At 34.6% G+C, this 26,525-nt stretch overlaps 2 protein-coding genes across 5 annotated transcripts in view; one reads left to right on the forward strand and one right to left on the reverse strand.

Moving 5' to 3' along the window:
• Positions 1-26,479, reverse strand: part of NUF2 (NUF2 component of NDC80 kinetochore complex) — a 33,981-nt gene extending 7,502 nt beyond the window's left edge. Inside the window, exons 1-13 of one of the 4 annotated variants that reach the window (XM_055112167.2) lie at positions 26,174-26,479; positions 25,294-25,523; positions 22,207-22,349; positions 20,826-20,900; positions 20,085-20,161; positions 19,482-19,543; positions 11,449-11,546; positions 10,204-10,277; positions 8,818-8,914; positions 7,869-7,931; positions 4,398-4,535; positions 2,443-2,583; positions 321-496 (exon numbers count right to left, since the gene is read on the reverse strand). In XM_055112167.2, coding sequence (XP_054968142.1) covers positions 321-496; positions 2,443-2,583; positions 4,398-4,535; positions 7,869-7,931; positions 8,818-8,914; positions 10,204-10,277; positions 11,449-11,546; positions 19,482-19,543; positions 20,085-20,161; positions 20,826-20,900; positions 22,207-22,329 — 1,124 coding nt within the window. In that variant the 5' untranslated portion in view covers positions 22,330-22,349; positions 25,294-25,523; positions 26,174-26,479. The remainder of the gene's footprint in view (positions 1-320; positions 497-2,442; positions 2,584-4,397; positions 4,536-7,868; positions 7,932-8,817; positions 8,915-10,203; positions 10,278-11,448; positions 11,547-19,481; positions 19,544-20,084; positions 20,162-20,825; positions 20,901-22,206; positions 22,350-25,293; positions 25,524-26,173) is intronic. The other 3 variants (XM_055112166.1, XM_003824576.4, XM_003824575.5) reach the window with 3 other exon arrangements.
• The window catches only part of RGS5 (regulator of G protein signaling 5), a 181,607-nt gene continuing 181,269 nt past the window's right edge, over positions 26,188-26,525 (forward strand). Inside the window, exon 1 of the mRNA XM_063598699.1 lies at positions 26,188-26,508. Within this exon, the coding sequence (XP_063454769.1) occupies positions 26,268-26,508 (241 nt within the window). The 5' untranslated portion in view covers positions 26,188-26,267. The remainder of the gene's footprint in view (positions 26,509-26,525) is intronic.

A 26,525-nucleotide genomic window follows, 5' to 3' on the forward strand; every position in this document is an offset into this window, starting at 1 on the left:
TAGTTAATTCTGATGCAAGCTAGACCACTATCTCTAAAGTGCAATGAAATAATCAGTAGCATCAGAACCCTTCTGAAGAATGATGCAAAGGAATTGGAACTGTATACCCAGGAAAAGAGTAGCTAAGACATCTCTAAATCTAGAACTAGCAGTATAAGTTTTATAATTAACTCATCTGTTTTAGTCAACTAAAGGTGAAATAAAGATAAAACTGTTTAAACTCTTTTGGAAAATACCGAGGTTTTGAAATCCTGGGGGAAAAATGTATTTGTTTTTCATAATTGCTTTCTAATACACTAAAATTGAAAACTACTCCATACTCAATTACTGTGCGTTTGTATTGCTTAACATCTTCATGCTTCTTATTTATTTTGAATTGTGCTGTGGCAAGTTTTTCCTTCTTCACAATCATCAGTCTTTTAAACGAATTTTCTTCAGTCTTCAATTTCTTCAATTCTGACTCATCACTCTCAATTTGGTCCTCCAAGTTCAGGCTCTGTATTTTATAAGAAGTATTTAAAGTCAACATAACCAATTAGGATTTACAAATAAAATGAAAGAATATTTTCTAGGATGAACTATAATTAAACACAAATTTAAAAAGAGACAAAACTCTTTAAAGCCTGAAAGTCCAGCAGAAAAATGCAGATGAACCAGAAGAGACAACAAGGAGGCATCAGAGATACTGAGAAAGGACATGACAACTAGAGAGGTGTTTTCTATCAGCACAGACTGAAAGGGAGACATGTTAAGAAGATTAGCTAAGAGACTAGAGTTGAGGGGGTTAGGATCTGAACTAAAGTAGTAAAAATAAAGGGAAAAGGGTAGGTGCTAGAAACAATTCAAAGCAGTAGATACACATCTTTTTTGGGTAACACGATGGCAGATGAGGGGACTATGTAGTCGGGAAAGAATACCTGGGGCAATCTCACCTTCTAATCTCTACTTATCTCAGAAAAGAAATTGTTTATCAAATGTAATGTTAGTTATCCTGGAGGCGCAGCCTGGATGAAGATGATCAAGTTAAGAAGCAAAAAAGGATTTTCAAGCTTGTAGCCGGAGAAACCACCATTAGCTCTCATTTCTTCAGGGCAGACTATGTAATAAACTTTAAATCTCTCTATAGGTCCTAGATACATACAGTGTTGGGCACTAAGTTGGAACTTTCTGATGCTAAGATCATTTCCAACTGGTAGAACAAATTTAAAATCCCATGACAGTAGTTCCCCTTATCCATGGCTTCACTTTCCATGGTTACAGTTACCCCTGATCAACTGTGGTCTAAAAATATTAAATGGAAAGTATCAGAAATAAACAATTCATCAGTTTTAAATTGTGTGCTGTTCTAAGTAGTGTGATTAAATCTTGCGCCATCCTACTCCATTCCACCCTGGATGTCTGTGTGTGTGTGTGCTTTTCAGATGGGGCTTCACTCTATCACTCAGACTGGAAGTGCGGCGGCATGATCATAGCTCACTGCAGTCTTGACTCAAGTGATCCTCCCACCTCAGACTCCCAAGTGGCTGGGACTACAGACATACACCATTATAGCTGGCTAATTTTTTAAATTTTCTGTAGAGATAGCATCTTGCTATGTTGTTCAAGCTGGTCTCCAACTCTTGGTCTCAATGGTCCTCCCGCCTCAGCCTTCCAAAGTGCTGGTATTACAGGCTTGAGCCACCATGCCCAGCCCTGACCCTGGAAGTTAATCATCCCTTTGCCCAGCAGATTCATGCTGTATACACCACTTGCTCTTTAGTCATCAACATCCAACTGTCGACATCATAGTGCCTTGAGGATCTAGGATCACCTGAAGCAGATGATCCTTACTCTGATGTATGGTCAGAAGATTAACAGTAGCCTAGCAATATCTCACTTCAATTTTTTATGTAGGCATTTTATCATCTCACATCATTGTACTAAACTTATTGACTTTAGTACAATAAGATATTTTGAGAGACCACATTCACATAACTTTTATTACAGTATATTGCTATAAATGTTCTTTTATTAGTAATTATTGTTAATCTCTTACTGTGCCTAAGTTTTAAATTAAACTTTATCATAGGTATGTACATAAAGGAAAAAACATATATATATATATAAGGTTTGTTACTATCCACAGTTTCAGGCATCCCCTGGGGGTCCTGAAATGAATCCCCTAAGGATAAGGGGGAGCTACTGCATTATTTTCCAAAATATACACAGCAATGTGCTGGGTTAGTTATTATTAATTTCATCGGAAGGTTAAAAATTGGGTCTTGCTACTGCTATGTTTAAAAAGAAAAGTGTCTTTTTCATAGCATACACTGCCACATCTATTATACTGTAGAATGACCCTGTTTTTCTTTAGGAAAACATAACAAAAAGTGAAAGCAAAATACAAGGAACTATAGTAAGCTGTTATATAATAAAGACATCAAAATTCCATACAATACAAACCTCCTTTAAGATACTGGCTAATTTTTCCCTATTATCTGAAAGGTCCTGTATTTTCTTTTGATATAACTGCACTTCCAACTGACATGAAGGCAGGCAGTCAACTGAGTCTCCATAGATTTCATATTTCTCCACCACTTCTTGCTTTGAAAGACAAAAAACAAAGACCACAGTTTGATATTCTTCTTTATGAAGCTGCAGTAATATCAATTTGTTTGCTCTTAAATAATTTCCGCATTTAATACTGAAACCTTAAGAGCAGGGAACAATTAAATTTCTAGGTCAGTAATACAGCACTATTACTGACATGTGTTTAAGCACAAATAATTGTTTTTTAATTGCCAAGTATCTTCAAACAAAGGAAAAGTGCCATAATTTTACTACTCAATGAAATACCTTCCAAAAGTTAATAATGATGATATTAAAATAGTTTATTTTGCTAATACTCAAACTATTTCTGATTACTCCTGGGCAATCAATCATATTACTCATTTATAATCTTCCCATTCATTTGTATAATAACGACTACTGCAGCTAATTCTTTTAAAAAGATTAACTCATCTTCTAAAATTACAAAATGAACATATATTTACTACAACCATGGTAACAATACAAAGATTCCTTCCCTTGTCCTCACTAGCCTACCCCTTGTTCTACCTTATTTTTTTTCTTTTTCTTACTAATTTGTAAATACTCTTTGCAAATCATGGATATAATCCCTCTACCTGTCATATGCACTGTAATTATGTTCTAATGTGTCTACTTTTCTCTACAGATTTTCTGTTTCCAATCTTAATTTCAAAAATCTATCCCAGTCCAAGATTATATAAGTGTTCTCCTAAAATCTGTAAAACTTAAATTTTTTAAGGTAAATTTTCAATACATACAAAATTTATTTTTGTAAAAGAGCAAAGTGTAGGCCCAACACCCTTTTCTTCCAGATGAAGAGCTAATTGAGCCAGAACTGTTTCTTAAATAAATCATCCTTTTCTCATTAATACTCAAATCTATTTCTGGGTTCTCATTTCTGTTCTGGTGATCTTTGTCTAGTCTAGTGTGATAATCTTAATTGTCAAGAATGAACTGGATAACAAATTCAAAGACAAACCACATATGTTTTTTAAATTAATAGTTTAAAAACATTGCTTCACAAAAGATGGTAAATTGTCTACCCACTTCTAAGTTTGTATTGCACCACGTCAATCCATCTCCCACAGTAACCCATAATCTTGAACACACCTTACTCCCCACTACCCCACAGAATTCACATACGCTATTCCCTCTGCCTTTAATGTTCTTCCATACACAATGAATTGGGCCTTGGTACTGCTATGTTTAAAATGAAAAGCATTCTTTTTTTTTTATGCTACCATCTGAAGAATGGTAGCATTCTTCCTTCCATCTTCCACCTGTACTTCCAGCCCAATACTAAACTGGGCTCCCCTTATTACATTATTTCAAAGCACTCTATACTTTCTTTCCTCTTTCTGATACCATTAATAGATTTTAATTTTTCAAGCAGTTAGACATTCACAGCAAAATTAATCAGAAGGTACAGAGATTTCTCATATACCCCTATCTACACACATGCATACCTTATACTTTATTATAGTATATATTGTAATTTATAATTACAATTGTTTGTAAAATTACTTAATACTTTCCTCCCTTGTAATAAAGTAATTAAATCTCACGACCCAGCATTTCTGTTTTGATCTCCCAGAAAAAAGCCTCGAAAAATTGTTGCATAATTGAACAAATGTCTTGAAATTATATTTATTTTCCCCATATTCACTCTAGAGAAAAGCTACAGATTAGAAATAAGGTCAAAAAAGTTTAAGAGGAAGAGAAGTATAGATAATTCAGAAATCCAAAAATTAACACATAATTAAACAAGAATTTGCTAATTTTTTTTTTTTTTTTAGATACAAAAGCATTAAAATAAAAAGAAAACTCACTCTGGCATTTTTAAGCTTCTGGACCGTATCTTTCATTTTTTCTTTATAATTCTTTAACTTCTCTGGAGAATCCACAATTTTTGTTTTCAAACTCTCTTGTATTTCTTTCAAAGAGACCACCGACAATTTTAGTTCATTCTGTTGAGAAAACATTTTTATATATTAGATATAATAAACTTGGTGATTTACCATTCTAATAATGGGAAAGAACAAAGAAATTAGGTCCATGTTCTCTCTAATGGGGGTAAAATTAAATTCTGAACACATCACTTACCTACTTAATTGCTCACATTTGTCTATAGGCCAAAGATCAAGCTCCTTAGCAGGACATTCAAAGCCTTTCATTACATGGCTCTTAACTCTCTTCCTGTCTAGTCTCATCTCCCACCAGTTCCCTACCGCACCCTACAATCTGGTAATTCTGATCTTATGTTTAGACAAGTATAAGTGATCTTTCTTTGACCAGTAGGGTCCTCCTAGAATATCATTATCCCACTCCTGTCTGCCTGCTAAATTTGTACTGATCCCTGAAAATCCTGCTCCCATTTTCTCTACATTTCTTCTTTAAATAGTACAATTTTTGTACATGCAACTCTATACTATAATTATGTACTTAATATGTGTTTCATAAGACTGAGCAAATTGGAGTTGTGAAAATGTATCCTGGTTTTCCCAGTACCCAAACAAAGCTATAGCACTGAGAAGGTGCTCACTACATGCTTGCTGAATGAAAACAAATTCCCTTCTCCTGAATTTCAAAAATGAATGTAATTATTTGAAGAATCAAAGTGAAGGGTAGCTGGAAATTCTCTTGAAAGTTTGTTGTAAGTCTGAAATTATGTCAAAAAAAATTCCTATGAATTTTCTTCTCAGATATTTGTTGATAAGTTGTATTTACATTGTTTGGGGACCCTCTATGACTCTATGTACTGACAGGAAAGACTTTCCAGATATATTAAGTGAAAGAACCAATTCACAGATCAACATATAACACATAAATACATTTCTATAAAAACAGAACAACAAAACAGTGACACATGATTATGTGCCTCTATATGTGTATGCATATGGTGTTGGAAAAAGGAAGGAAATAGTATTACCTCAAGGTAAAATGGGCTGAGAGAAGGCCTTTCACATTTCGTACCCTTCTCTGTCTCTCTCTATATGTGTGTATACTCCCCTCTCTCTATATACATACATATATATATATATGTATGTGTGGGTGTGTGTATGTAAAGAGAGAATATTTCATAACAGGAATGTATTACTGTGTTGTGTAATTTGTCTAAATATTTTTAACTTAAAAGAAAAGATTCTTACTTTTTGATCAGCTAACTCAGAGGCCAAAACTGAATGTTAGATATAATGCATTCCTGTAATTTCTGTATATTTTGTTATTTCATTCTTAGAGTTCTGCAAACCACCACATTATCTACTCTTTTAATGCTCTACAAGATTAGAGGTTATTTTCCTTACAATAGTGTTAACTTTCATCACTTTTCTCCTCTTTATAAAAGGTCTAAACTTAATAACTACAAAGTGCTTGTTTTAACTTGGATTTAAATGAGACAGAAATAAATAAATAATAAAATTGAGCCATAGTAAGTACTACTCAGATGAAAGCATTTCCCAGTAAAAAAAAGATAGAAAAATAAGGGAAATATAACACCAGAGTAAGTTTCTCAAGGATCTAAAGTATACATGTTAAAACAATAAGGAAACTATAAAAGTACAATGAGAAAATATAGTATTAAAAAATAATCTGACGAATAGGACAGTCCTTTCTATGTACACAATTAAAGCCAAAAACCATAAAGGCCGTATCTATAAATTTTACTATTTTATGTTTATAAAAACATAAACCTTTTAATGGGAAAAATATATATAAATTTGACAGACAAATAAATGGAGAGCTAAAATCCCTAATTCATGGAGTTTCTTGAAAAATAAATAAGTGGCCGGGTGCGGTGGCTCACACCTGTAATCCTGGCACTTTCAGAGGCCAAGGTGGGCAGGTCCCCTGAGGTTAGGAGTTCAAAACCAGCCTGGCCAACATGGTAAAACCCCATCTCTACTAAAAATACAAAAAAATTAGCCAGGAGTGGTGGTGGATGCCTGTAATCCCAGCTACTTGGGAGGCTGAGGCAAGAGAATCCCTTGAACCCGGGAGGCAGAGGTTGCAGTGAGCTGACATCATGCCACTGCACTCCAACCTGGGCAAAAGAGTGAGACTCCATCTCAAAAAATAAATAAATAAATAAATAAATAAATAAATAAATAAAATAAATAAACAAGGTACACAAACAATATACAAAATAAGAAATAAGAAATCACTAAGCAAGATGGACAAAATCACTAGAATTAAAGCAATTAAATTAAAATGAGATTTTTTTGGCCTGATGTGGTCGCTCATGCCTGTAATCCCAGCACTTTGAGAGGCCAAGGCGGGTGGATCACGAGGTGAAGAGTTTGAGACCAGCTTGCATAATGTGGTAAAACCCCGCCTCTACTAAAAACACAAAAATTAGCTGGGTGTGGCGGCACACGCCTGTAGTCCCAGCTGGTCAGGAGGCTGAGGCAGAAGAATTGCTTGAACCCAGGAGGTGGAGGTTGCGGTGAGCCAAGATCACGCCACTGCGCTCCAGCCTGGGTGACAGAGTGAGACTCTGTCTCAAAAAAACTAAAAAATAAAATAAATACAATTAAAATGAGATTTTTTTTTCAATGTAACAGTAACAAAGATTTTAAAAGCCTGAAAACATCCCATTTGGCAAGGGTATAGGGAAAGGGACAGTCTCTTGTTCTACTGGTAGGAATATAAATTGGTATCTTTCTAGAAATCAGCTTGGCTGCGTTGGTCAATTTTACATGTGTATTTCCTATGACCCAGAAATCCTAAACAAAAAAATTTATTTTAAATAAAAGCAGCCTGTTGCAGAAATGTATGTATGTACATATGTATGCATATGATACACACATACATACATTTCTGTTTAATAGCAAAAAATTAGAATCTATGTAAAAGTCTATCAGAAGGGGATTAAAAGGATCTACAAGACAGCACATACATATAATGCTCAACTAGATGCAAGCATTAATATAATGAGGATCTATTTAAAATTCATAACTGTATTATATTGCTAAGTGGAGAAAAAAGCAGGTAAGATGTATTGAGCCTAATATCATTTATGTAAAATTACACATGCATATTTACATTTGCATAGCAAATACAATCTTTGATATAAATCAGATTGTATAGTGAGCTTTCAGGTGATGTTTACTTTCTTCATACATTTCTGTGTTTCAATATTTTTTAAAACAATAGTCATCTATTATATTTAAGTTGAAAAAGATTGTTTCATTTTGAAGGGAAAAAGGGAGAAACATTTGACCATAATAACACACAGCTAAAATACTCCTCCACACAATATATTCAAACTTTAAATGCTAGTGAAAAGAAAAGATGTTTACCAAACGCTTGGTTTTCTCTGAAATATTTGACTTCTTTTGGGAATTTCCCTCTTGCAGCACTATCTAAGGGAAAAAGCAAACACGTTTTATAATGATTCAAAACATTTAGATTTAGCCACTCACTGCTGTCTCATAAAATTAAGGTAAGAAAGGAGTTAAATGTGTTAGATCAGATATTCTTCAAACTTTCTCTGTTCATGATGCTCCTAAGCCAAAAGAAATATCTAAGAGTTCCTTTACTAAGTAGTTAACTCCAAATAATGGCCTAGTATTTATGTCCTAACATTGTAGCCCTTTGAAAAATAATACATATAAGTTGAAAGAAAAAATTTTTATTTTGTTCTTAAATAACCTTGAGTACTTCCTAATTAGATGTATGTACCTATCGGGCACTGCATAAATTCACGTACCTTGGAGCGTATATTTCAGATTGGATACAGACATTCTCATTTCCTGTGTCACAGTGATTTTTACATTGTACTTGCTTTTATCACAGCAAATGCCAAAATCCCAGCTGCACAAGGATATGAAAGGAATGTGACCAAAAACTGAAACTGTGAACTACCTTGAATTCAAAAAGGATATGACAGATGCTGAGTACTACAGTGGTTCTTTTGAAAATTTAAGATATTTTGAGGCATTCTTGAGGGTTTACTGCAGTATCCAGGGTGCCACAGTGCATGGTTTGGAAGCAGTGAAATTAAACCTAGGAAAACCCTAAAAAATTCTATTCAATAAGACAACAAAAAACTTTGCCAACAAAAACCATCACGGTTCTAGATGGTTGAGAGAAGTATGTATCCATTATAAGGGGCACAAATGGGCACAGAAATATATTCTGTTTCTTTGGTAATAGAGAAAGCAATGTGCTGTTACCTCCACTATATGTCCCACCACATCTACAAACAAATTTTATTTTTTAAAGTTTAAGGTGCCTCACAACAGATACCGTTTTTTGATGAAAATCCTGATTTAGTGATTGTTGTAGCTCCTGAATACCATCTGAAAGCTGCTTGAACTCTTCTTGCTCTTCAACTGGAACAGAACTTAACACAGCAAAATAGATTAAAATACTGCTCTTCACTTTTGAAAGGCTAAAATGAAATACCTGTCCTCAAATAACTGAGATGAAGAAATTGACTACTTTTATGTTTCTGAATTACACCCTTTCATGTGGCAATCATTTAAAATGAATGATCTGGACTCTACTACAGGCAGAAAATAAAAATCAAATGAGCTCCTTCAGTTTTCTACTATCAAATCTATGGATCCATCCACACACATACCTATCCTTTCTAACTTCACTCCTAATAACATGAATATTGTATGCCTTCTGGTAATGCTGATTTCTCTACCTCTGCACTGGCTATCATTGCCTCACAACTCTTACTCCCATACCATCCATTCTTCCGCTACTAGTCCTTCCTTACAACACTTACACGTGTTCAAGTCTCTTCTATAAGAACGTTTTCAAATTTAGTTTTTGCCTATCTGATATATTAGCTATTTTTATATAAACTCCCTGTTTAAAGCCTTTGTCTATTTTTTTAAAGTTATCATTTTTCCTGTCAGTTTACAGGGCTGCTTTGTAGTTCTGTATATTATATTTGTATATTACGAATATTACATGGGTTTTGTTATTAGAATTGGTAAGGCTTTGTGGCATGTGCTGCAAATATTCTCTCCACTTTGTCATTCTTGTTTTGATTTAGTTGGTGGCATCTTTTACCCTGTTATATTCTAATGTCTGCCTGTAAAGGCAATTTTAACCAGGGGCAGGTTAGAAAATCTCTCATCTAAAACAGATAACCTCAAAGACATCTATAAATTAGAAGAGATTTTAAAAATCCTGCTCAAAATCAATATATATATATAAGGAAGGCGAAGAAATCAGAACTGTTGAGTGATTCTTTTCCCTACACTACCTATAAGTCAAAAACAAAACAAATAAATGAAAACTCTGTTGTAGGAGTAAACATTTGATGGAATCAACTGATCTGAAGGAAGATAGTCCAGGCAGTTACTGCTCACCTACATAAGACAATATTCCAGACATAAATCAGGACAGTAAGCGAATGGCTTTAAACAAATCAGGCTAACACACTAACAACAACAAAAAAAAAAGCCAAAGGATGTATTACATAATTAAGAGTTAGAAGACAAACTAGTTTTTCTTTTTTCTTTTTTTTTCAAGAAAAGGCAAACTCAAATACTCTGCTATCTACTAAGGGAGATAAAAGAGACTTAAGGTGGAATATAGTGTTGTAAAATACTACTTACAATTCATTTTGCATTTTGAAATTGCATTTATTTTACTTGTAAATCTCCCACTTACTCAAGTCTCTCCAGTTTCATTAATGCCTCCTGGTGTGCGGCGTTTAACTGTTGCATTTTGTCCGCAGAGGATTTCTATTAAAGCAATTTTAATCATCTCATATTAGTGCATTTCAACACAATCAGTGTGTCCAAAATGCTTACTCATACTATAGTTTGAACCATCAGAAATAAAAAATTTAAGATAGAGTTAGGCCTTCATGACAAATGAATTAGGAATTTCTTTACTCAACACAAATGCTGGATTCTCATCATAGGCACTGAGCTCGGTACTGAGAATTCTCAAGAAGACTAACTTATAGGTCTTGACCTTAAGTAGCTAAGCCTCCTTGAGGAGACAGATACAAGAATAAAAACCCACAAAATAGCTTGTTATTTTTAATATAATGGGAACCAACAAGAGTGACATCTAACCCAACTTGGGTAATGGCTGGGAAGAAGGGTGATAGGACATCGTAGAGGTGATAGATGTCTGAGGTGTGTCTTAAAGATAGTAATTAACCAAGCAAAATTATGAGAGTGTGTGTATGTTGGCACATGAATGTGGTAAGCTTTGAAGATTATATGATGTTTAGGAGTTATAAGGTTAGCATGATTTGTGCAAAGAAGTACGGATCTATATAGCTCAGTAAAGCTGAAGCCTAGGGTCTAAGTGTTTGGAGTTACTCTGGTGTTTTTCTAAGAGTATGGTACCCCATTACTGAAGACAAATGGGAAAAATCACACAGATGACCCATAATCTCCCCCAATTCTCTAAATTGTTGATGAAAGGAAAATGAGTTTCTGTCTGTTAAAGAGATTGCCTTGGACTGAATCTGGGGAAGCATGATAAACACCACCACAAACAGTCCAATTATGCCATTATTTAAAAGGCAAATATAAACCTCAAATATGTCCGTTATTTAATAAAAGCTACACTATCTACGCAAACTTCAAAGAAAAAAATGTAAACATATCAATATTCTCTAACATTTCCTAATATAGGAAAACAAGCCTCAGCTACAAGATTTTAAAACAAACAGAACTCAGCCTCTCCATAGTGTTACCACATTTCAAAGAAAATCTGATTCTGAGATATGCTATCCAGTAACTAAAATCTGCAAGTTAATATAAATATAAAAATGAGTTCAATTCTAAAGGCAATACAGCAATTTGCTGTCTATGACAATCATTTCAAAACAGACTATAAGTTCATAAATAATGTTACTGATCTGGCATGTAACCCCAAAACATATTTAAATCTTACATATTGCCAAAGAAATTCCATATACGTCTCACGGCATGCTTCTCTGAAGTGAATAAAGTTGATAATGCCACTTAAAAACCGACTTGTCCGTTTTGCTTCTAAAATAGAAAGCAAGACTCTTTAAATAAACCTTTGAACTAACATAATATGAAAATGAAAATTCATCCTCTTCCACTATATATTCTGCTCATAATATATAAAATAAAACTGTATAGGATATAACAAAGTGTAGGAAATCTGCTCTAACTTAAAGGTAAAAATTATCTTTGTATTAATAACTAAAAAAAAAGGCAAACCACTTTTGGTCATGAAGGAATAACAGAAACCAGAATTACCCTCCCATATTAAAAAACTAGAAAAACAAAAATACATGAAGCAACAAATTTTAGATGCTGGATAACAGGCAATATAGGACAGCAATCTCCAAGAGAAACAAATGAGGTGAATTCCATTACTGCACCAGCCCATGACTGAAGAGTTTACAGGCTGTACTCCAGAGAAAGAGAACACAAATAAAACTTGTACATCTTGCTGGGTCAAGAAGACAGAGTTTAGAGTTTGCAGAAGCCAAAGCAACTAGGATTTATGGAACTGAGTATTAAGATGAGGAAGCTGTAAAGAGAAAGAGTTCTGGAAATCTGTAGAGGAATCCCCTCAGGTTCTCAGTTAAGTACTAATTAGTTCATGAATATGAAGAAACTACAAAGGCCAGGAAAACAATCAAAAATATTTGAAGGAAAAAAAAAAAAAATCCAGCAACCAACAAGGTAAAATTCACAATGTCTGGCATCTGCTAAAAATAACCAGACATGCCAAGAAAAAGGACATGATCCATAATAAGAAAATACGATCAATCAACAGAAACATATTAAAACATAACACAAATAACATACATGGTAGATTTAGTAGATAAGAATGTGAAAACAGGCTTTATAAATAAATAAAGGGGACAGAGAAAAGAATCAGCAATATGAAGAAATAAAAGCAAAGATATTTTAAAAAAGATCTGAATTAAGCTTTTAGAGTTGAAAAATACCTGAAATAAAAATTACACTGATGGGAATAACAGTAGTTCAGACCCAAAATAAAAAGGATTCATGAAATTGAAGACATAATAGAAGTTATCTAAAATAAAGTCCAGAGAGAAAAAAATGAATACAATATCTGTGAGCTGAGAGACAATATCAAACAGCATGACTAATGTGTAATTGGAATCCTACAAAAAGGGACAAAAAGACTTTGACAGAATAGTTGAATATTTTCAAATTGTATAAAAACAATAACCATATCCAAGGAAGTGAACAAACATAAATGGCGGGCAGGGGTGTAGGGGGAGGGAAGAAAGAACAGAAAAACAAACAAAAAAAAAACAAAAACAAACACCTAAAAGTCACATTATATTCAAACTGCTAACAACTAGCTTAGAAGGCAAAAAAATCTTAGAAGCAGCCAGAGGAAAACAAAACACATTATATAGAGAGAAACAAAAATAAGAAAAGCAATAGACTTCTCATCAGAAACAACGTAAGCCAGAAGACAATGGAGCAATATATTTAAAGCACTGAAAAAACTGTCAACTAAGAATTCTATACTGTAGTCCCTCAGTATCTGCTAGATATTGGTTCCAAGATGCCTAAAGAACCCAAGTCTGTGGATGCACCAGTCCCTTACACCCGGCATATTGGCTGGGTGTGGTGGCTCACACCTGTAATCCTAGCACTTTGGGAGGCCGAGATGGGCGGATCACAAGGTCAAGAGATTGAGACCATCCTGGCCAACATGATGAAACCCCTTCTCTACTAAAAATACAAAAATTAGCTGGGTGTGGTTACACGCACCTGTAGTCCCAGCTACTCAGGAGGCTGAGGCAGGAGAATCACTTGAACCTGGGAGGCGGAGGTTGCAGTGAGCCGAGACTGTGCCACTGCACTCCAGCCTGGTGACAGAGCGAGACTCCATCTCAAAAACAAAAACAAAAAAAACACAAAAAACAAAACAAGACAAACACACAAAAAATGGCACAGTACAGTCAGCCCTCCATATCTGTGCATTCTGCATCTGCAGATTTAACCAACTGTGGATTGAAAAGTTGACTTTTCATATCCACCGAGTGCTCAAGAAAAATACCTTTTATTTATCCATTTTTCTTTCTTTCCTTCTCAAAAAGAAGCAGGTCTCACTCTGTTGCTCAGGCTGGGATGCAGTGGCACGATCATAGCTCCCTGCAGCCTTGAACTCCTGTTCTCCAGTGATTCTCCCATCTAAGCTGCTGGAATAGCTAGGATTACAGGTATGCATCACTACATCTGGCTCATTTTTAACATTTTTTTGTAGAAAAAGGATCTTGCTATATTGCCCAGGCTGGTCTCAAACTCCTGGACTCAAGCAATTCTCTCACCTTGGCCTCTCAAAGGGATAAGATTACAGGTGAGAGTCACTGCACCTGGCCTCAAGAAAAATACCTTTCAAAAATTAAAGTGAAATAAAGGCTTTTTAACAGCACTACAATAAGTGTTAAATAAAATCCTTCATGTCTAAGAAAAATCATACCAGATGGAAATTTGGTGTACTTACAAGAATGTGAGTTAATATAGAAGACATTTTTCCTCATATAAAAAGTCCCTTTAAGAAAGAAATCATTACATCAAAAAGATTAATGCACTTGTATGTTTATTGTAGCACTATTCACAATAGCAAACATATAAAATGAACCTGCGTCAATCAGTCGAGGATTGGATTTTAAAAATGTGGTATGCGTATACCAGAGAACACTACTCAACCACTAAAAAGAAGAAATAATGTCTTCTGCAGCAATATGGTTGGAACTTGAGGCCATTATCCTAAGTGAAATAACTCAGAAACAGAAAGTCAAATACTGCACATTGTCACTTATAAGTGGGAAATAAACAATGGGTACACATGGACATACAAAGTAGAACAGACACTGGAGACTACAAAATGTGAGAGGGTAGGAGAGGGACAAGGGTTGGAAAATTACTGATTTGGTACAATGTTCACTACTTGAGTGATGGGTGCACTAAAAGCCAAGATTTCACCACTACACAATATATGTATGTAAGAAATGTGGACTTGTACCCACTACATGTATTTTTTAAATGTCAAAATAGAAAATCCTTTAAAAGATAACTGTTTCACACAAATCTAATATCGATTAAGGTGTTTATGATATCTGTAAAAGTAAAATTTATGACACAATAGCACAAAGACCAGTAGTGGAGAAAATAAAAGTATATTATTGTAAGGTATAATATATTTGAAGATAGACAATGGTATGTTAAAGATATATACATGTATACTGAAACTTGGAGCAAATACCATTTTAAAAAGACATATAGCTGATAAGCCAATAACAGACAAGGTAGAATATCTTTTTCATATATAGTATTATATAAAATAAAATTTATTTTAATAGACCAAAATAAGGCAAGAAATGGAGAAAACAGGACTAAAGAACAGGACAAAGAGAAAACAAATAGTATAAAGGTGGACTTAAGCCCAATCATATCAATAATAACATTAAATGTAAATGGTCTAAGACTCTGATTAAAAGACAGAGATAGTGATGTTGAATTTAAAAAGCAAGACCCAACCATATGCTGTCTACAAGAAACCCGTTTTGAATCCAAAGGCACAAGTTACAAGGATCATATGGCATGGTAATACTAATGAAAAGAAACCTGAAGTAGCTATGTTAATATAAAATCAAGTATATTTCAGAACAAAGACCATGTCATCAAGAGGATATAGCAATTCTAAATGTGTACGCTTCTAAAACTAGAGCTTCAAGGTACATAAAACAAAAATTAAAAGAACAGACAAAACAGAAAAACTCACAATCATAGCTGAAGATTTTAACATCTATCAACAGTTCAAAGAACAACCAGGAAAAAAGTCTGTAAGGACCCAGTAGGCTTGAACAACGCTATTAACCAACTGGATCCAATTAACATGTTTAAAACACTCCACTCATCAACAACAGTCCTCATGGAACTTTTACAAGGGTAGACCATGTGGTGGGCTGAATAATAGCACCCAAAGATGTTCAGGTCCTACTCCTTGGAATTTGTGCATGTTATCTTATTTGCAAAGTGGCTTTATAAGTATAATTGAAGATCTTGAAATCAGAAAATTATTCTAGAATATCTAGGTGGGCCCTAAATACAATCACAAGTGTCCTTATAAGAGGAAAGTAGAGAAAGATTGGACTATACACAGAAAATAGAAAGCAATGTGATCATGAAAGTAGAAACAGATTTAAATATGCTATATTGCTGGCTTCAAAGACAGAAAGGTCATGAGCTGAGAAATGCAACCCTAGAAGCTAGAAAAGGCAAAGAAACTGACTCTCTCCTAGAGCCATCTGAAGGAGTGCAACCTTAGTAACACCTTGGTTTTGGCTCAGTGAAACCAATTTTGAACTTCTGACCGCTAGAACTATAGGAGAATAAATGTATGTTATTTTAAGTCACCAAGTTTGTGGTGATTTATTACAGCCACCATAATGAACAAATATAGACCATATTCTGGGCCATAAAATAAGTGTGAATACATTTAAATGGATTCAAATGATACAAAGTATATTCTCTGATCACAAAAGAAATAACTTACAAATCAGTAACAGAAAAAATTGTGGGAAAATCCCCAAATATTTGGAAAGCAGACAACACACTTATAAATAACCCATACATGAAAAAAGAAATCAAAAGGGAAATTAGAAAATATCTTGAACCCAATAAAAATGAAAATACAACATATCAAGGTTTGGGAGATGCAGCTAAAGCAGTGCTAGAGGGAAATTTACAGCAATAAATACCTATATTAGGAAAGAAGAAAGGTATCTAATTAATGGACTTGGCTTACTGCCTTAAAAAAAAAAAAACTAGAAAAAAAGAGTAAATGAAACCCAAAATAACCATGAAGAAAGAATAACAGTAAGCTCAAAATTCAATAATAATCAAAAACCAGAAATATAGAAAAGTCAATTAAGTCAAAAGCTAGTTCTTTGAAAAGTGATAAGCTGATAACCAGACTGGTTAGGAAAAAAAAAGAATAAACAAATTATTAATGACAGAAATGACAGAGAAGATGTTATTACCTACCCCAATGACATTAAAATAATATGGGAATATAATGAACAATTTTATGTTAACAAATTTGCCAACCCAAAAATTCCTTTAAAAAAATAAATCACCAAAGCTCACTCAGGAGTTTTGACAATAAACAACCAGAATAGCCCTTAACCTATTAAAGACTTTGAATTCTTAATTTATCCCAGAGAGAAAACTGCAATCCAAGATAGATCCACTGGTAAATTCTACCAAATATTCAAAAAAGAAATAAATAATACAAATTTTATAAAACAATTCCCAAAAATGGAAGCGGGAATCTTTCCAAATGTATTGTATGAGACTGGTATATCCTGATACTCAGATCAGTCACTGCAGTGACATTGCAAAAAAACTACAGAACAATATCCATCATGAACACAGACAAAAAAACTTAATAAAATATTAGCAAATCAAATCTAGCAATACATTAAAAATATATCATAACCAATCAGGACACATCGTGAATGCAAGGTTGGCTTGATATTCAAAAATCAAGTAATGTAATTTGGTAGACTAAAAAAGAGAAAACCCATGATTATCTCACTAGAGGCCGAAAAGGCATTTAATACCCTTCATGATAAAAACTCTCAGTGAAATAAAGTAAAAGCTGTACATTCTGATAAAAAACATCTAAGAAAAATCCTACAATGAATACTTAATAATGAAAGACTAAATGGTTTCCCCCAAGATCAGAAACAAGGTAATGATGACTGCTCTCATCATTTCAATTCGACATTATACTAAAAGTCCTAGCCAGTGCAGAAACGTAAAAAAAAAAAAAAAAAAGAATAAAAGGCATCTCGATTAGAAAAAAATTTTGTCCTCAAACAAAAATTGAGAATTGTCAATAAGGAAAATCCTAAGGAACCTACAAAAAAAAATCTACTCAAATAATAAGTGATTTTAGCAAAGTCAATATATAAAAATCAATTGTACTTGTCTACACTAACAATGACTAATCAGAAAATTTAAATTAAATTTACAGAACCACTAAAAATTTGATTTAGGCATAAATTTAACAAAATTTATTATACAAGGCCTGCACTCTGAAATTTATAGAACATCATTATGAGAAATTTAACAGCCTTAATAAATGCAGAGATATAGCATACATATGGATCAGAAGACCCAATATTATTAAATTGTCAAATATCCCCCAAATGAACAATACATTAAAAGTAATCTCAATCAAAATGGCTTTTTCAGGGGAAGAAGGGTAGAAAATGACAAGCTGGAAATACTAAAATACATATAGAGATGCAAAGGACCAGAATAGCCAAAATAATCTTGAAAAAGTTGAAGAAAGAGGAGTAACACTGATTTCAAAACTTACTGTAAAGCTAAATAATCAAAGTACTGCTTGACATAAAGATAGACATACAGATCAATGGAGTAGAATAGGGAGCTCGAAAATAGACAAATATACAGTCAATTAATTTTTAATAGACTTCCTTTTTGAAAGGAGTTTTAAGTTCAAAGTAAATCTAAACAGGAAGTAGATAGTTCCCATATACCTTGGGTCCCCACACATGTACAAACTCTTCTCCACCAACTTCCTTCACCTGAGTGGTATATTTGTTACAACTGATGAACTTGCACTGACACATCATTATCATCCCAAATTCAGTTTACATTAGAGTTCACTCCTGGTACTGTACATTCTGAGTTTCGACACATGCATAATGACAAGTATCTACCATTAGAGTAGCATACAGAGTATTGTTACTGCCCTAAAAATCCTTAATGCTAAAGGGATCCTATTCATCCCTCCCTCACCCCTAACCAGTGGTTTCCACTGATCTTTTCACTGTCTCCACAATATTGCCCTTTCCAGAATGATATATAGCTGTGTAGGCTTTGCAGACTGGCTTCTTTCACTTAATAATATGCATTTAATGTTCCTCTATGTCTTCTCATAGCTTGCTAGCTAATTTCCTTGTAGTGTTGAATAACTTCTATTCTCTAGATGTACTACAGTTTATTCATTCACCAAGGCTACTTTCAAGTTCTGGTAATTATGAATAAAGTTGCTCTAAACATCTGTGTGTAAGTTTTTGTGTGAATATAAGCTTTCGATTCATTTGGGTAAATACCAAGAAGCATGTTTGCTGGATTGTAAAGTTAAGAGTATGGTTGATGCTGTCCTGTCTATAGTGAGTGAGTTCTCACAAGATCTGGTCACTTAAAAGTGTGTGGCACCTTCCCCCTTGTGCTTTTGCTCGCTCTGGCTATGTGACATGTCTGCTCCCCATTTGCCTTCTGTCATGACTAAGCTTCCAGAGGCCTCCCCAAAAGCAAGCAAATGCCAGCATCATGCTTCCTGTATAGCCTGCACAACTGTGAGCCAATTAAATCCCTTTTCTTTATAAATTACCCAGTCTCAGGTATTTCTTTATAGCAATACAAGAATAGCCTAATATACACACCAAATCTCTTAACTTACAGTAACTTGATGGATAAATATCAAAGTCGAATTAAAGGACAATTAAAGCTAGAATTTTACATTCTAATATAACATTATGACTATTCTTTTAATGATAAGAGATAATTTCTATATGGTAAATAGTAATTGTTACATTTGATAAAATTGGTATGATGAATCCACTATGCAAAATCATACTTACATATTATTTGTACTCATATTCCCAAATTTATAGAACACTTTTTAAATGGAAGGAGTTTTAAAAAAACATCAGAAAAACAGCTTTTCTGTGGCTCTCAAAAGGAAAAAAAGAAATTCAACAAGATATTAAAAATTCATACTTAAAAAGGGTATATACTTTTTAAAGCCAATTTCCTTGAAGTTGTTTTTTTCCTTTTTTTTTTTTTTTTTACATTTACTGATGGTAAGGTGAAATGGTAGATCAAAGCCAGACATTAAAACTGTTTTAAATTCTCACTTACTTGGACATAGAATATCAGCAGTCTCAAAGTCATTCACCCGGCAGATAGGCAAAAATGAGTCCCTTGAAGATGAAGTACAAAAAGACTATTGAAAAGTATTTTGCACATTAAATGCTAAGCTATAGGATATAAACATCTTATTTTCAGAAAGAGATTTCTGGATATATTTCTTAAGGTCAGTGGACGAAGCCAGAATTCTACTATAATGCATAACGCTATAGCACTGAAATCTATTTTTTCTGTATATTAATCACGTAGTCATGTAATACTAAAGTATAGTTACAGATTCTAATAAATAGTACATAAACTTGGTGACACTAAGACTCTTTCAAGAACTCAAACCTCTTCACAAAGACGGTAAACAATTTTAGACTTACAGTATCTTAGAAGTTCAATTGAAAATATGCTGAGAAAGTGGCACAGTTGGAGGCAGTTCTGTTTGATGACAGTCTACAATTTTGAAAGTTTGAATGAATGTATATGGGATGAAATGAAAAGGAACATAGTAGGTATTCCTTACCAAGGAAAACCATGTCATTAAGAAAACTTAATGTAATATAAATACGAATGTAGACAAAGACAATAAAATCACTCTTTACTCACAGATGAGTAACTAAATTGCTGAATGGTAAGAAGCCTTCCATTAAATGTGGGTACATGACTTCAGAGTTCACTGGCATCTAAATGCAATAAACCACAAAATCAACATTACACATTGATTAGACAAAATGAGAAAAATCTTCAACCAAGATCAAAATATATTAACTCACTATCACTAAATTAAAAACCTTAATACCTATCCTAGTATAAATACAGAGTTTTCATCATTATTAATGCTAGGTTCACAGTAGGTGCTTAATAAAGATTTTTAAATGAATTTTAAAAATGGAATAAGGTTAGCATTTACTAAATATCAGGTACTATGCAAATAATTTGCTAAAAGCTCAGTTGCCTCATTTCAATTGTTTCAATCTTACTGCATATCTTCTACTCTAATTTGGGAGTTCTTCCTGAAAAGAGAACAATATGAAGACTTAGCTATTGTTTATTGTAGTCTCTGAAAACAAACCTATAAATCTATAACAATTGCATAACATCAATGATCTGTGTCATTTAAGTCTTTTACTATGGTTTTCATCTTACTAAAGCTATGGATATAAACCATTATTATGCATAAGATCCCATTGTAAGTGACACTAATTTTATATGTCTTTGAATTTGTTAAAAATAAAGTCAAGAACTTCCTATCCTAAAAGCCAGTATGCATTGTAAGCAGAACTGCAGCAAAACCAAACAAACAAACAAACAAACAAAACCCATAATTTTGCCTCATCTTAAACTCACCATGTAAAAATGTTCCAGTCGAATTCCATATACTATCTGTAATGCTCTCATGTAGATCATGTGCAAGACTTCAGGCTACAGCAAAAAACAACTTTGAATACTCCGATGCATAACTCTAAAGCTATGTCACTATCATCATTACCATACAATATTATAATCGATGAAAGCAAAGAAGAAAAAGGCAACAAAATTATTCCATTTCCCTTGAAATATTCCTTAATTTTTCCAAATTTTAAAACACCTTATGATGCTTAGTTTGCTCATATATAAGTGGTCAATGGGATCAGCTGTTTAAGAATGAGAGCGAGTATATCCAAATCCAATCCAAGCAACCCATCCACCTTAGGAAATGGAAGAAGAAGAGTTAATCTTTCAGAACAGGCTGTCAGGCATGTGGCAGAAATAATGGCACATGGAAAATGTGTGTGTGTGTGTGTGTGTGTGTGTGTGTTTTAAAGAACACAGGAAACCTTGTTTGCTGCCATAGATATTAAGGTTTCCTTAGATTTGAAGTTTAAGGGAACACTTGATCAGGAGGTATAAATGTAATAGGGTTATATAGAATTTTAAAAACCGGATCTTCTAAAACAGCAGTTCCTAAATGCTGACCTGTGAATCTGTTCTGATCCATATATTAATACAAGTTTATTGGGTGAGCATTAAGACGGGAAATATAGGGAAAACGTGGTAATCTTTTAAGAAAGCTGAATTTACTCAGTTTGAAGACATCAGTTATTCTAAGGTATTTCTTCCATTTTCAAGAATCAAAGAGGGTAGTAACATCAGAAAGTCTGAGTTCTACACCATTACACCAGGTTTTACTATGTTATCACTTCAAGTCCAACACAAGAAACTGGAAGGAGACTTTGGGATTTTCTGTGACATATAAATAGTTCATTTTGTATTTAATAACTAAAGATATAAAAAACAATACCTGTCAAAACAAGTCAATTCCCCCTGGGGCATAATGCATGAAAATTAATCTGTAGGCTTCCAAAGAGGATTATTTCTAAGCATTTTTTGTGGTTGAAAACCACTTGGAATAAGTTCCTTCAAGCCCTATCAATAAATGATACTCTCAGACCACCATTCCAATAATAATAATAAAAAATTTAATATACTTTAATATGGTTTAGAAGCTTTTTTTTTTTAAGAAAACGACTATATTAAAGAATTGAATCCTAATGGGAATGTAGAAGTCACCACACATATAAACTTAGTGTTATTTTTAAATTATGCTAGGTGAGAGATTCTCTCTCAATGAAAATGACTGGTCTCCATCAAATAGGAGGCCATATCCCTTTCTTGCCACACAATAGACCTAGTAGCTTACTTTTTCCCTAAATACCATTATCCACATGCAAACATAACCACCTTTTACCTTTGGATTTGGATAAAGATCATTCTTGGTGAGGTTTTTACCATCAGCTCCTGTTAAGATCTTATTGCGAATATGAATCACAATCTCAGCTACATTATATCTGGGGAAAGACAATGTTTCCATCTTGGAAGTTTCCTGTTAATCTGAAGGAAGAAAAAAAAATGAGAAATGCCACATGATCAGTAGTTCTCATTATCTGGAAACTAATAAACATAATGACAAAATGAACGAGCCAAAGCTGAACTATTCATAGTAGTGTTAACTATCATCAAATATCTTAGTAAGATACAGACAAGTATTTATATATGTATCCTAAAATTACTTTTATTCTAAGGTGACACAGTTATTTTCTGCTAATTTTCCTAGTGTCGTTCTCTTTTGTAGGAAGAGAACAACACATTTGGGAAGGAGGACTTTGGTTGAATAGATAGATGAGAAACCACGTGCTTCTCTTTTACATTTGAGGGCCACGGAGCTTAACAAGACCAATCCTAATAATTAATTCTCAAAGCAAGGCATATAGGCAACATCATCAGCAGAAGCTATATATAAACAACAGTAATATAGGGCATAAAAAATTGTATTCAATTTTGACATCCTATTCAATACATATATAGTGAGATGGCTAACAAGGTTGTAGATGCAAATAGAAGAGAGAAAAAAAACTGAGTAAGAATAGATGATACAATTGATAGGAAATCCTATCACCAGAGTGAGAATTTTAAGAAAACAAAAAACCATTTCTCCTAATGTCTTCACGTAGTGAGTTATTCCTACCTGTGTCCCCCTAGCGTAGTAGTTCTCTAACTTTATCACCAAGGGCACATCTGGCAATGGCTGAAGACATTTTTGGTTGTCAGCACAGGAGTGTGGGTGCAACTAGAATCTAGTGGATAAAGACCAGGGATGCTGCCAAACATCTTACGATGTATAGGGTGGCCCCCCATAGCAAAGAATTATCCAGTTCAAAAGGTCAATAAATGCTGATGTTAAAAAACCTTGTACCTGTAATCTCAGCACTTTGGGAGGCCAAAGCATGTGGATCGCTTGAGCCCAGGAGTTTAAGACCAGCCTGGGCAACATGATGAAACCCCATCTCTACAAAACACATAAAAATTAGCCAGGCATGGTGGCCTATGCCTGTAGTCCCAGCCACTTGGGAGGCTGAGGTGGGAGGATCACTTGAGCCTGGGAAGCAGAGGTTGCAGTGAACTGAGATCGCACCACTGCACTCCAGCCTGGGTGACAGAGACCCTGTGTCAAAAAAAAAAAAAAAAAAAAGAAAGAAAAGAAAAGAAACCTTGTCCTAGAGCCTTGCATTTACCCGTTATAATACTTGTTGCAATGTACTGGAATTATGTTTAAAGAACTCTGACACCACATTGTGAGATACCAGTAAGTAAGGATCTTTTCATTTTCTTCATATCTCTCCCTGTAACCACAAAAATAGCACTAGTAACAGCAAGAGAGAAATGAGCAGCAATAGCAGTCACTGCTATTGCTCTCAGCCACTCCCTTAAATACCTATTGTGTTACCTTCAGATCCCCTACTCTCCAGTGAAGCAAAATGATCTCAGAGACCCAAAGTGAATATATTCAATTTTGCAAACAAATTGAAATGGGCCACAATTCTGATAATCTATTTCTTTAGGCTCCTAATATTTTTTTAGAATTTTAGGGTTAAAAAGGGGAGCTTTGGCAATTTGCCTAACCTCTAATAAATGGAAGCCATTCTAAGCAACCATTAACAAATAACTTCCCAATTCAACTTGAACATGTGACAACATCACAGAATTCACTCTCAATGCAACTTTTTCCCACTTTATTATGGTTCCAAATTAAATAACTCTTCCTCATAGTGTGTGGAAATATGTTTTGTTGTAATTTTACCTCCTGGTCCTATGTACAGTCACTGCAACTAAATAGAATATATTAATCTCTGTTTACATGACACCATTTTCAAAAACATGAAGAAAGCTATTACACCTCTGCTAAGCCCTCCCTTCTTTAAAGTAAGTATAATTTCTTTATGTATGGCTATATGTAACTTCAAAATACTCCTTATATGACATTGTTTTAGAAACTACCATCTTATTCATCTTCCTCTAACACACACTATTTTGTAAATGTCTTCTTAAAATGTAGTGCCCAAACTGAACACGACACTCCAGATGTGGTCGGTCTAGGGCACAGTATTAATGGCCTCTGCTGTAGCACTTACTGATCAACTGAAACTCCAAGAACTTCATCATGACCGTTTTGTATCAAGGCGGCTTCTCCCTGTTCTTTTTTCCTCCCTTTTCCTCTCTTTTTTTTTGGTCACGTCTGCTGTGTCACTTGTGTTCTTGTTGTATAAATTGATTATTTGAACCTTAAGCAAGGATTTGTACTTTCTACCATTAAATTTCATGATTGCAAGCTTTCCTTTTAGAGCTAAGACCTTTTGTCTATTTTTTTTTCTTTGAGGCAGGGTCTCAGTTTGTCATCCAGGCTGGAGTGCAGTGTGGCACAATCACAGCTCACTGCAGCCTCGACCTCCCAGGCTCAAGCTATCCTCCTGCCTCAGCCTCCCAAGTAGCCAGGACTACAGCAGGCATACACCACCACACCCTGTTAATTTGTGTGTGTGTGGAGATGGGGTCTCACTATGTTGCCCAGTCTGGTCTTGAACTTCTGGGCTCAAGTGATCCTCCCACCTCAACCTCCCAAAGTGCTGGGATACAAGCATGAGCCACCTTGCCAGGCCACAGAGCTGGGATCTTTTGGAATCCAGATTCTGATGCATCACATATTAGATGTTCCCTTCAGCATAAATATGCATTCTACATTTTCATCTAAGTCACAGCCTTAAAAACTGTTCATAAAAGGACTGGACCAAAAAAAGACTTCAGAAAAAGTCACTTTTCCAAAAAACTGCATCTGAATTAGAGAGTATTGCAATAGAAAGTGTAGGTGTAAAGTATCTTCATAATTATTATCACTCGTTCCTCTCTTCTCTAATGTTTGGCACTCTGCTATCAGATTAATCCTTATAAAAACACTTAACGCATCATATAATATTTGTATGAAAATACTTCAATTACTCACCTTACCCACCATATCAAATTCAAATTTTTCTGCTAGGCTTCTAAACCCTTTAATAATTGAATGAAATTTCTGCTCCAAGTTAGTCTCCTAACTTTCCAAACTTCCAGTATTTCCTTTTGGAACCTCCTCCAATATCCAAATTCTATCATTCTTTCCAAGTACAATTTCAGTTACAATTTATTCATTAACGAGAGATGAAGAGACACTTTCCAACTACATAGTTTGAGCTCCTAGGTGGGATAAAGTATATAAATGACTTAATATATATGCAGTAATACTCTAACCAGTAGCAAAGATTAACCGCTAATTACTCATCTGGTTTCTCATTTATTTGCAGCACCACGATGCTGAGCAGAGTGAGTAGGTACTAAAAGTACTCTGTTAAATTTTACACACTTCGTTTTGTTAAAATAAACTATTTGTGGACATCACAGTTCCACAAGGCAGAGATTAAACAAAAATAAACAGAAATGGCTCCCAACTTCAATGAATTAAGTAAAACGTTCCTTGAACTTTTAAAGGGAACAATGATCGCGTTACGCATGCGTACTGCTATATATGCGCTGCTCTTTTCCTTTGAATTTTGGATTAGGTGTGATATTTTTGCCTTTTCATTCATGGTTTTGGATTTGGTTAAGAAACGTTTGGCAACGGAGATGTGTAAAAAGCTGACAAGCATCTGCAGCCAAATAAACCACATTACCACCGCCTTTCCAAAAATCACACATAAATGTATGCCTAAATTGAACAATTTCAGCTCAAGCTCGTCTTCTTCGGTCTATGCTGCACCAGAAAACACCCGTTAGTTTAGTAGGAACTGAGCTCTGGTTGTTTCTGGGACTAAAATCAAATAAAAAATAACGATGGGCCCGCCCCTCACCTCCCAGGCTCTGGTTTCTTCCGCCTCCTCCCACCGCTGAGCACGACGAAAACACCGCCAGGCCCAGCGTCCCGGCACCTGCCCGCGCCTTGGGATGGAGAAGGCGTCTGTCTGCAGGCTTCCTTCCTCCGTCCTCTCGCGCTCACCTACAGTGCCGGCCGCTGACAGGAAGACGGCGAGTTCGGCGAGCAGCTACAAGCAAAGTCAAAAATCAGCAAACGTCAACCGTCGTCACTTTTCAAACTTGCCGCCTCCTACTGGAAGTCCCGCCCCATTCCGCCAAGCCCACGTCCAACCCCGACGGATGCCGGTTGGGCTCAAGAGACGCCAGGCAGGTGAGACTGGAGTTGTC

This window comes from Pan paniscus, chromosome 1 (assembly GCF_029289425.2).
Source record: "Pan paniscus chromosome 1, NHGRI_mPanPan1-v2.0_pri, whole genome shotgun sequence".
NCBI classification, from domain to species: domain Eukaryota; kingdom Metazoa; phylum Chordata; class Mammalia; order Primates; family Hominidae; genus Pan; species Pan paniscus.